This window comes from Colletes gigas, unplaced genomic scaffold (assembly GCF_013123115.1).
Source record: "Colletes gigas isolate AHSC1104 unplaced genomic scaffold, ASM1312311v1 Colletes_gigas_Sc00003, whole genome shotgun sequence".
In the NCBI taxonomy this organism is placed as follows: domain Eukaryota; kingdom Metazoa; phylum Arthropoda; class Insecta; order Hymenoptera; family Colletidae; genus Colletes; species Colletes gigas.
In genome coordinates this window covers 1,546,131-1,557,243 of record NW_025106632.1, presented here as the reverse complement: position 1 = coordinate 1,557,243, position 11,113 = coordinate 1,546,131, and the positions used below count along the sequence as shown (strand labels likewise).

At 32.6% G+C, this 11,113-nt stretch overlaps 2 protein-coding genes across 6 annotated transcripts; one reads left to right on the top strand and one right to left on the bottom strand.

The window, feature by feature from the left end:
• Positions 1-2,462, bottom strand: LOC122404921 (isocitrate dehydrogenase [NADP] cytoplasmic). The gene is made up of 2 exons (XM_043409308.1): positions 1,949-2,462; positions 1-1,724 (listed from the first exon to the last, which is right to left on the bottom strand). The coding sequence occupies exons 1-2, from the start codon at positions 2,132-2,134 to the stop codon at positions 516-518; spliced, it is 1,395 nt and encodes a 464-aa protein (XP_043265243.1). The 5' UTR covers positions 2,135-2,462; the 3' UTR covers positions 1-515.
• A 1,078-nt stretch (positions 2,463-3,540) lies between these two features.
• Positions 3,541-10,782, top strand: LOC122404920 (cullin-3-A). 5 transcript variants are annotated; one of them, XM_043409302.1, is made up of 14 exons: positions 3,541-4,500; positions 5,767-6,150; positions 6,235-6,438; positions 6,521-6,700; positions 6,784-7,200; positions 7,353-7,523; positions 7,795-7,902; positions 7,979-8,156; positions 8,223-8,455; positions 8,537-8,706; positions 8,818-8,956; positions 9,039-9,166; positions 9,252-9,310; positions 10,579-10,782. In XM_043409302.1, exons 1-13 carry the CDS (start codon positions 4,441-4,443, stop codon positions 9,274-9,276), a joined length of 2,397 nt encoding a protein of 798 aa, XP_043265237.1. In that variant the 5' UTR covers positions 3,541-4,440; the 3' UTR covers positions 9,277-9,310; positions 10,579-10,782. The 5 variants fall into 5 exon arrangements, with proteins under 5 accessions (XP_043265237.1, XP_043265242.1, XP_043265238.1 ...); XM_043409307.1 differs by lacking the exon at positions 10,579-10,782 and having other exon boundaries at positions 6,784-7,158; positions 8,223-8,292; positions 8,347-8,455; positions 9,252-10,347; XM_043409303.1 differs by lacking the exon at positions 10,579-10,782 and adding an exon at positions 9,577-9,595.
• The last annotated feature ends 331 nt before the right edge of the window (positions 10,783-11,113 follow it).

Sequence of the window (11,113 nt, the reverse complement as noted above, 5' to 3'; positions counted from 1 at the left end):
GAAGAAATTATTCAAATATTGCGTTAGTGTGCAGTTTGTCAAAAGTTTATTATTACTTTTGGAAATATATCGCACATTTTTCTGATGAATGTATTTAGAAGGTTATGCAATCTAGAATGACGTTGCAAGTTGTGATTCGTAAAAAACACGTAATTTCAAAGTTAAACATTTTTATATATTTTATAGAAAAATAGTTGGTATATAAAATTCTAAGCAGAGTTCGACTAGAGTTATAAATGTTTAGGCATAATCATTTAATGAAACGATCATAAAAATATATCTGTAAATCACAATTACATAATTCGTAATGACGAAAATAATCTTCTTCTTCTTGATGAAGAAAGGATAAGGAAGTATAACGTTCGATTTCTTTTAATTTTATTTACGTGCTGTTTTCACAATTTACTGTATGCGTAATAAATGTAACGTTTTCCCCCAACCCGCGATATTTATAATTCGTCTTATATGTGTTTTTAATACTTTGATTGTATCATACAAGGACAATCGCTCCCAAGTCATTTCCATTGCTGTTTCAAGTTTTCTGCCAATTTATCCATAAATGCGAATGTTTCTAAGTAGTCAGAACTAGTGACATTATCAGCGCCTTTAATACAAATTGCAAGATCTTTTGTCATGAAACCCGCCTCCATAGTATTAATACAGACTGCCTCTAAAGTTTCTGCAAATTGCTTAAGTTTGTCATTGTTGTCCAATTTCGCTCTGTGAAGCAAACCTCTTGTCCATGCAAATATCGAGGCAATTGGATTAGTCGAGGTCGGCTTTTTTTGCTGATACTGACGGTAATGCCTAGTGACTGTACCATGAGCAGCTTCTGCTTCCACAGTACGTCCATCCGGGCAAATTAAGACCGAAGTCATCAAACCCAAGGATCCAAATCCTTGTGCCACAGAATCAGACTGAACATCCCCGTCATAATTTTTACAAGACCATACAAAACCACCCTCTGATTTCATCGCGTATGCTACCATATCGTCTATTAATCTATGCTCGTACCAAATCTTCTTTGCTTCAAATTGCGCTTTATATTCTTTCTCGTATATTTCTTGGAAAATATCTTTAAATCTGCCGTCATATTTTTTAAGAATTGTGTTCTTTGTCGAAAGATACAAAGGATAGTTTCTTAATAGAGCAAATTTAAAGGAACTATGAGCAAAGTCACAAATGCTTTCGTCCGTATTATACTGAGCTTGCGCAATGCCAGGTCCTTTGAAAGAATGTACCGTGAACTTTATATTTTCTCCACTGTCTCCAGTCCATTGTATTTCAAGTTTACCTGGTCCAGGTACTACAAAGTCTGTAGCTTTATATTGATCGGCATGAGCATGCCTACCAATAATAATCGGTTGCTTCCAAGTATTTACCAAGCGAGGAATGTTTTTACAAATAATAGCTTCACGGAAAACTGTACCGCCTAAAATATTTCTAATAGTACCGTTGGGGCTTTTCCACATTTGTTTCAAATTAAATTCTTCTACTCTTTTCTCATCGGGCGTGATAGTAGCGCATTTGATTCCTACATTATATTTCTTAATAGCTTCTGCACACTCTACTGTTACATTGTCATTGGTTTTATCTCGATTTTCAATACCCAAGTCGTATGTGTGCAATTCAATATCTAAAAATGGTAAAATCAATTGGTTTCTAATAGCATCCCAAATGACGCGTGTCATTTCATCTCCCAAAACTTCAACAACAGGTCCAACCTAAAATAATTTGCAATAAGGATATAGCAAGAAAATATAAAAATTATTTTTATATAAGACTCATTCATTTTTATTTATCAAGTAAAAACAATTCTCTTCGTAACATGGATAATATATTCGTCATTGACTTAAGTATTATTAATTAAAATTCATATACGCGTATAGTACGTACATATATATGCTACATAACAAATGTCTGTGACATTACGCTACTGATTGCTTACCTGTATTTTCACCATAGCTGTAGATGAAACACTAAATGCCCTAACAAGAGAGTATCTCAACTGATCGTGAGACGGACAAACTTTCAATGGCGGTATCAACGATGAAGCAACGTTGTTACTAACCAATTCGATATTAGCGACACTCTTTATAAAATTTGCTCTGAGGAGACGGTGGGGTGAAAACATGATAGCCTTACCCACGTTACCTACTTTCGTGTTTGTACTATTCTTTTTAATTCTATACGTTCACAAAATCTTTTTTAACCAATATCTCTTTAACGGATTTAATTACGTTCGTAGTTTTACTTATCGCAAATATTTGTTAACTTTTTCAACTAAATTTATCTTGACACATATATAAATATCACGCATTAAACTTTCACAATTTCTATAAACGTTCTTTCTATCTTGTGTATCTTACACTGTATTACAAAATGCTAATGAAATCGACGTTAGATACTTGTATAAGGACGTTTTAAATCAGTAATTTCTCTTTAATGATAAACCGTTAATGCTAGTTTCCCTTATCTATAAAAACTTTATATAACCTTTGGAGTTTGTACCATGATGGTAAACAATGTCTACGCACGAAAATGTACGCATGGTAGCCATATATTTTCGGCAAACACATTTGTAAACAGAATATTACATATTCGTAAAATAAAATTTGTACCGAAGAAGAAGTAAGAGTTCTACCATTCTGTGAAATCATATTTCGTTTAAGTATTGAACGAAACCCAAGTCCATATAACCTTACGAAATTAATTTAAATTTGATTGTACAAAGATGTACAGTTCTTCTACGATTACTACCAATTATATCTAAAGAATGAGAATGCATTAAACGATTGCCAACAACTTCTTTCACGTCCTTCGAATTTGCATTTCGTAGGTATACATGTAAATCTCGATTAATGCAAGGCCAATGTAAGCAAAGCACATGAACATCACAAATACATAATTCCATTTCACGGGTTCGTATGCATACATAAATAATTACAAAACACATATTCGGTTAATTTGATAAAAGAAAATTTTGCTAATAATTAGTACGAATGAAGCTTCCAACAAAATTTGAAAGTATCGATTATTATTTTTCTAAGTTAATCGCATAGTTGCGTGAAAATGAATTCCCCTCTTCAAACTCTTTGAAGTTCGAACATTTCGAGCACACAATACGAAAATAATTTCCGATTTGTATGACGGCGATCGTAAACGAAAAGTCAGCTTTTCAAGCGCCAAAAATGAAGTGGTCGAATGACACGTTTCATGTAAATCATCCTTTAAGTATCGAATTTCTATTGGTCGTTGAGTATTAAATAATTATTTTTAGTGCACATAAGTCGACAAGTTATTTTTTAATTCAACTTCAGAAATAATGTCTCAAAATAATGTTTTAATCTTTTACCTGGAATTATATGTTTTATAACATAATAAATAGTATCTGAAGTAACTTGTACAATTCATATGCGACGAAAGAAACGTGATTGGTCGCGCTCAAGAGATAACGTTGCGAAAACTATAGGAAGGCCGATCCGAAATCAGCTACGTTTAGTCGCGGTGATTTCTAAATTTCTTAAGCGTTCTAAGCCGAATATGTTAGTTTTATGCCGATAGTGTCAAATTTAAAGTCGAAAGCGTTACGCAAATGCAATATACGAAGGGTATAGATTTTGTTCGTTTCTCGACGTATTGTGGAGTAGTGAAATTCATGATGTCTAACTCGCAGCAGTATTCGTGATTCATGCGCATGGAGTGTATCGTGAATGGTATATCGTGTAACGAGCATCTAGTCGAGTAGGATGGAAACTCGAGTTTTCACGAACCGAATCACACTATGCCTCGAAAGACGCTGAAAACGTACCGACGATCACGTTAACGTGTTCAAGGACCAACGAATATTCGTGTACGGTCTTTTTTCCCCCGAAATCTGACAGAATTCGGTTTGTTGACAGGTGCGCGATATTTTCTTTTTCCGTTTTGTTTTTCTCTCTCGTTTCACCTACGTTCAATCCCCCTTATCTGTTTTTCCTCTCGTGTTCGTTTCCCTTTGCCCTTTCAACCCTTAAGCGCCTTATCCCCCATTTTCATCTGCCGGGCAAAAAAGAGAGCACCTCTTTACCCTCGCCGCCCCTCCTCCCTTGTATTCGTTCGTTCGCTCTGTCGCTCATATTTTTCGATACTCTGTCTATCTCTTTCTCCGAGCCTCTCGTTTTCTCTCCCCCTCTTTCGAGAATCGCGTATTTTTCTTTCTTTTATTAAATGTACACGATAACAAGACAATTTTCGGTTCCCCTGCATATCGTAAACGTGGATGAGTGAACGTATTTTCGTGCGGTGGCCGATCATCATCGGCCGTTCTGCCTCCTACGTGAACGTGAATGCTCCCTACGTTTAACTGGTGTCAATGTACACACGGTGTAACGTTATCGTAGCATCGGTGGCCAGAAAGCATTTTTAAAAGGGATCTTCCGTTCAACTAGAAAATTCGACATGATGAAGAGCAGTGCTATGCTTAAGAAAGAAAGTAAGATGCGCATACGTGCTTTTCCGGTGAGTACTCGCTTGTCGTTTGCCTTTATTTTTTTAGCCTTGTCTCGTTTGGACCACCGAAATTCTATTTCTTTCTCGCCCGTTTCTTTTCTTCGTTCAACCTACAAACTCATACATATACTTTTCAACTTAAATTTACATACACGCATATATGCACTCACACATATACACATGCGTGTGATATATGTATATATATTTTTTTTATAACCTGTTCTTTTAAACTATATGCCAATTGGAAAATTGACCATATTTCTATTTGTCATAATTGCTTATAGAAGCACATAGTTTTTGTTACGTGATTCTCTATCTTAAATCTAAATTTGATATTTTGACACCTATAAATGTATATAGGAATATATCATTTAGATGTTATTTACAATTAAAGTGTTTTGTTTTTTCCACATATCAAGGGTCATTTTCAATATTATTGTGTTCTGCTACATGTATGAACGTATCGGCAGGAATCAGTTCGATAAATTTATAGTTGCTATAGTGGCATAAAAGAGAAGCAATGAAATATAAATGTTGCAATGTTATAATGTTTAACGATGAATTTCAGTCTGTCCTGTCATTAAAGTTTGGAACATTAAACTGTAATTGTTAGCCACTAAATTTTTAATTATAAAATTATTCGTATTAAGTTGCATGTTAAATAATAACACAACGTTAAATTAAATGAAAATTATCTTTAATATTTCAACTATCAAAGGAAACATTTGTGTATCATTTTATGGTCATGTTTTATACAACTATATGTAATTTATTAGGAAACATTTTTGTATTATTTGTTTACTTTAATTATTCCAGTTATTAAAGTAAATGTGACAAGTAATTAATGTTTGTTATCAATAATTCTTTTACCTTCATATAATAAGATAAGATATTATACAATATATATATATATATATATATCTGTAAAGTGATAAAACAATGGTCTTTAAATATTTTTGTTACTGTAGTATAATAATTTTATATAAAACTTGTACAAAAAAGGAAGAAATTATGACTCAGCATCGCGATCAACAAAACATTAAAAGAAAAGCAGTACAACTAATAAGAGCAACTTGAATACCCTTGCAACGAATAATATTATTAGGGTTTCATCATTCATATATTTAGCAATTACAGTTGTATTAATTTTATCTTAACAAAATCACTTTCTTAATTTTCTTTCCTATTTCAATATAAGCCTCTTAATTCTTAAAAGTTACTCACTTATATCCATAATAATATATTTTAACATTACATATCTTCTTTTTTTTTTAGACTAATATGGATGAAAAGTATGTGGAAAATATTTGGGCTTTACTAAAAAATGCAATACAGGAAATTCAGAAAAAAAATAATTCCGGCCTTAGTTTTGAAGAACTTTATCGTAATGCTTATACTATGGTCCTTCACAAGTATGGAGAACGTTTATATACAGGTTTAAAAGAAGTTGTAACACATCATCTTGAAAATAAAGTACGAGAAGACGTATTAAGATCACTCCACAATAATTTTCTTCAAACATTGAATCAAGCTTGGAATGATCATCAGACGTCAATGGTGATGATTAGAGATATTTTGATGTATATGGATAGAGTGTATGTTCTGCAAAATGATGTAGACACTGTGTATAACTTGGGTCTTATCATATTTAGAGATCAGGTGATTCTTTACGAATTAATAACAATAACAGGACAAAATCCATTTTTCAAATAAATGTGCAATAATTTGTTTTATTATTTTTAGGTGGTCAGGTATGGTTGCGTAAGAGACCATTTAAGAGAAACATTATTAGGTATGGTAGTAAGAGAAAGAAGAGGAGAAGTAGTAGATCGCATTGCGATAAAAAATGCCTGCCAAATGTTAATGTTACTTGGTATTAACAGTCGTCAAGTTTATGAAGAAGATTTTGAAAGGCCTTTTTTACAACAAAGTGCAGAATTTTATAAAGTAAGAGAATCTTTTGCATATGTTTTCTATACCTATTCTTTGCAAATTTTTTTTAAACTGTTTTGTTTTGCACCCCTTACAGATGGAATCTCAGAAATTTTTGGCAGAGAATAGTGCATCCGTATATATAAAAAAAGTTGAAGCTAGAATCTGTGAAGAATCTGACAGAGCAAAACACTATTTAGACGAGTCTACTGAACCACGAATAGTAGAAGTTGTAGAAGAGGAATTAATTAAAATTCATATGAAAACTATTGTTGAGGTATATAGCGTGTTACTTAATACTTTATATTTTGTATATTTTTTAGCCTTCTTAAATTAATTATACTTTTTTCTTACTTACAGATGGAAAACAGCGGTGTGGTACACATGCTCAAAAATCAGAAAACCGAAGATCTTGGTTGTATGTACAAATTATTTTCACGAGTTTCGGATGGCTTGCGTACAGTATGCGATTGTGTCTCACAGTTTCTTAAAGAACAAGGACGTGCCATGATTCAGGAAGAACATGAATCGACAACAAACGCTGTTCTCTTCATTCAGAATTTGTTGGATTTAAAAGATCGTTTCGATCATTTTCTTCACTACTCGTTTAATAATGATAAAAATTATAAACAAATGATAGCTTCTGATTTTGAATACTTCCTCAATTTAAATACAAAAAGTCCAGAATACCTTTCACTCTTCATCGACGACAAGCTGAAAAAGGGTGTCAAAGGGGTTAGTTCAGTTAATTGTATTTCTATAAATATATACTTAACGGTAGGTAGTACCATGAAATGTTATTAAATATTCTCTATCATATAAAGAATCGTGCATTTGAAAAACAAACTTGTTTTTAATGCTTCAGATTTAATAGGTAGTTGTTGTATGACAATTTATATTCAAGAAAAGCGTTCATTAATGCATTTTAGATGACAGAGCAGGAAATTGAAGGTATCCTGGACAAAACCATGGTTCTGTTTCGATTTCTCCAAGAAAAAGACGTGTTTGAACGATACTATAAGCAGCACTTAGCCAAACGTCTTCTTTTAAATAAATCCGTCTCCGATGACAGCGAGAAAAATATGATATCTAAACTTAAGGTAGATGTTTGTTTTCGTTATTAACCGATTTAGTCCGTGAGATGACTACAGTCATCGCAAAGAGATTGAGCAGCCTGTTTTTCTGTTACGCAGTTTTTTAGTTAGAATTTTTTTTTATTTGATTGTGCACGTAGTTTAAATTCCGTCCAGCCGTGTTTACAGTAAGAGATTTAAATCTGTACTTGAAAGGTTAATTATCCATATTGAAGTTGACTTATTAATGCTTGTACTTAAACTACGTATTGACGATTATTTTTTAATTACATTATAGACTGAATGTGGGTGTCAGTTCACATCGAAATTGGAGGGAATGTTCAAAGACATTACAGTCAGCAATACTATCATGGATGAATTTAAAGATCATGTCCTTACATCCAATGTAAGTTTCATATTCAATATATTTAGAGTAATTTCTGATGGTTAGACAGCTCTGCTACTTTCTTTTTGTATTATAGACAAATCTACACGGTGTGGACATAAGTGTAAGAGTTTTGACAACAGGTTTCTGGCCGACGCAATCCGCGACTCCTAAGTGTAGCATGCCATCAGCTCCGCGGGATGCTTTCGATGCCTTTCGGCGTTTCTATCTCGCTAAACACAGCGGCCGACAGTTGACGTTGCAACCACAATTAGGTCCGTTAAATATCATTATCTAATCTTCTTTTGTTATTTGTCATTTTTATTCTATATATTTTTTAGGTTCCGCGGACTTGAACGCCGTGTTTCACGGGCCACGAAGAGAAGAGATCAGTTGCGGCGATACACCTTCGTCTTCGAGTTCCATTGGTAACGGAAGCGGTAGCACTAACGGTAATCTATTAAGTCAGCGTAGCAGCAGTTGCGGAAACACTAGGAAACACATAATACAAGTATCAACTTATCAAATGTGCGTGTTAATGCTGTTCAACAAGAGAGACAAATTAACGTATGAGGTCAGTTCAAAATCAATTCTGTAAAATCGATTGTATTGGAATTTCGATGTTTCACAATACAATCTATGAAACGTTGTGTAGGAAATTCAAGGTGAAACCGATATTCCAGAGAGAGACTTGGTTAGAGCGTTACAATCTCTCGCAATGGGTAAAGCTACACAGAGAGTATTACTAAAGCATCCCCGTACAAAGGAAATAGAACCTTCGCATTATTTCTGTGTCAATGACAGTTTTACCAGTAAATTACACAGGTACCGCGATTGTACTAAAATAACATTACCGGAATTAATCGCTTCGCGATAAACGAAATTTATTTGAACCTATTCGATATCACATTGTAAATTGCATATAATTTTACAAAGAGTGAAGATTCAAACAGTGGCGGCGAAAGGCGAATCTGAACCAGAAAGAAGAGAAACACGTAACAAAGTTGATGAAGATAGAAAGCATGAGATAGAAGCTGCTATCGTTCGTATTATGAAAGATCGGAAACGCATGCCTGTATGTAACACTGCTATTCTTACGTTTCTGGTTATTCATGTGCCTTAACCTGTTCCAATTTTACTTTTTACGTCTTTTCCAGCACAATGTACTTGTAACAGAAGTAACGGAGCAATTAAGAGGACGTTTTTTGCCTTCTCCCGTAATAATTAAAAAACGTATCGAAGGTTTAATCGAACGTGAATATTTGGCACGCACGCCAGAAGATAGGTGCGTGTAACTTTTAATTAGCATTTGCATTTATCGTAATATAAAATTTTAACTTGCTATTCATTTCGTTAATTTCGATTTGCAGAAAAGTGTACACGTATGTTGCTTAATGCTCGAATTCAAATGTTGGATCTGTACAAACATGTAAGTATTTTGTAATAATACATATTTCTTTCAACGTATTTCAATGTTTCATTATACTTAGCCGATTAATTTGTATCGTTACATCATTAGTTTTCATTAATTAGAAATTGTTATCGTCTTTATTATTGTTTCACAAAGATAATTAAGATTACCGCGATTGAGGCATTCCACATCACAGCCCGTACATCTCTAAAAGAATATCGATTCTACATTCCATTAATTATTGATAGTACTTTGTAATAATACACTTCTATTTTACATTTTAGGTTTTGATAAAGTATCACGGTTAAATAATTTTTCGCGTTGAATAAACTTATTACATGTGCTGCGTATTATACACATTATTATTAGACAAGATTCTTTTATTTGGCTCAAAACCTAGAATTTAAAATGGAAACCAATGATAAAAAAAAAAAATTAATGATGTTACAAAATGAATTGGTGTTTAAACGATGTTGATTGCCTCAAAATTTGAAGAAAACAATTAGATATATTTTCAATTGACCAGTTTGGTGGAAAAGGTTGACGTATTAATCGAGAACCGTAAACTTTATACTCTCAAGTTTAAAACGAAGATTTATGAATATGTTCTGTAATATTTATGACATCCTCTTCCCTGAATTCACTTCATTGTATTTCAGTCATAAGCGGTTAAATTGACTGAAACTTGCGATAACACCGGCTATAATAGAATATTGCGATTTAAATTCAATAGTGTTTAATTAAACAGATGTTTCTTAATGATAAATGAAAAATAAGATACGATTGTTAAACACGATCTACACATCGTTCTTATTACAATTAAGGAATTTTTCTACACTTGTAAAACTGTGATTATCTACTATCATATACAAACCACCTGGATGTACCATGAACTTCGCTAAAATATTGGTGTTATACCATGACTTTATTTACGTTTATGGTTATCTATTATGTGTGTACATAAGCAGTGTGAATGTATATCTAAGAATATATTTGCCTCATTTTCAGTGTTCGATGTTTTATTTTAAACATTGTCCATGTCCTTCTACAAACTTGCTATGCTCCTTTTTTTCCAAATTTTTATCTACTTAAGACTGAAGTTGATTAAGTTCCATATGTTATAATTTAATTATACAAGCCAGAATTCAAATCAATAAAAATACTAATGAGTAAAAGTTTTGGTACATTCTTCGTGACTTCCACCTCTTCCACCTAGCTTATCAGTTATTTCATTACAATCCAGAATTAATTCAGTTCTTCGTTAAATCATAGAATATTTATTGTAGTATGCCAAAAGTGGAATCTACGTATCTGTAACAGATGTGGAGTTTATTGGTGGAATTAAAAAAAGTGCGCGTATGAGCTTATATAAAAAATGAAGAACTTAATAAAGGAATGCGAAGTTATGATTGAAAATCGTATTATATTATAGGCTCGAGTGTCGAAAGATGGATAGCACGTGAAATGCATCATATTTTTATTTTGATTTATATCTTTATTTATTAATATAGAGTTTTAATATTTAAACAAAAGGTTTTACCTTTTCTTACACAAACTGAATAAAAAATAAAACCCTGTAAAAGCAATCCTTAGTTCGAACACGTTTTAAATACAATACGTCATGATAATTCTGCTCTACCTTTCCTGTACCACTTTTTAACGATTTTTAGAAAATAAAGTCTATCAATAGTCATGTATGTGCATCTAAATAATGGTTTAGCAAGGTAAGTTTAACAACTTGATATATACTTAATTATTTGCTGAGAAAATTAAAAATTTTGAAATTGCTATTATAATATTATTATGTCGCTATAATACTCT

Excerpts from the sequence above, each read along its gene's own strand:
- LOC122404920 (XM_043409302.1), top strand. The coding sequence starts at position 4,441 with ATGATGAAGAGCAGTGCTATGCTTAAGAAAGAAAGTAAGATGCGCATA. Across the intron at positions 4,501-5,766 it reads TGCGCATACGTGCTTTTCCG|ACTAATATGGATGAAAAGTA; the intron begins GTGAGTACTCGC and ends TTTTTTTTTTAG. Across the intron at positions 6,151-6,234 it reads TTATCATATTTAGAGATCAG|GTGGTCAGGTATGGTTGCGT; the intron begins GTGATTCTTTAC and ends TATTATTTTTAG.
- LOC122404921 (XM_043409308.1), bottom strand. The coding sequence starts at position 2,134 with ATGTTTTCACCCCACCGTCTCCTCAGAGCAAATTTTATAAAGAGTGTC. Across the intron at positions 1,725-1,948 it reads CAGCTATGGTGAAAATACAG|GTTGGACCTGTTGTTGAAGT; the intron begins GTAAGCAATCAG and ends AAATTATTTTAG.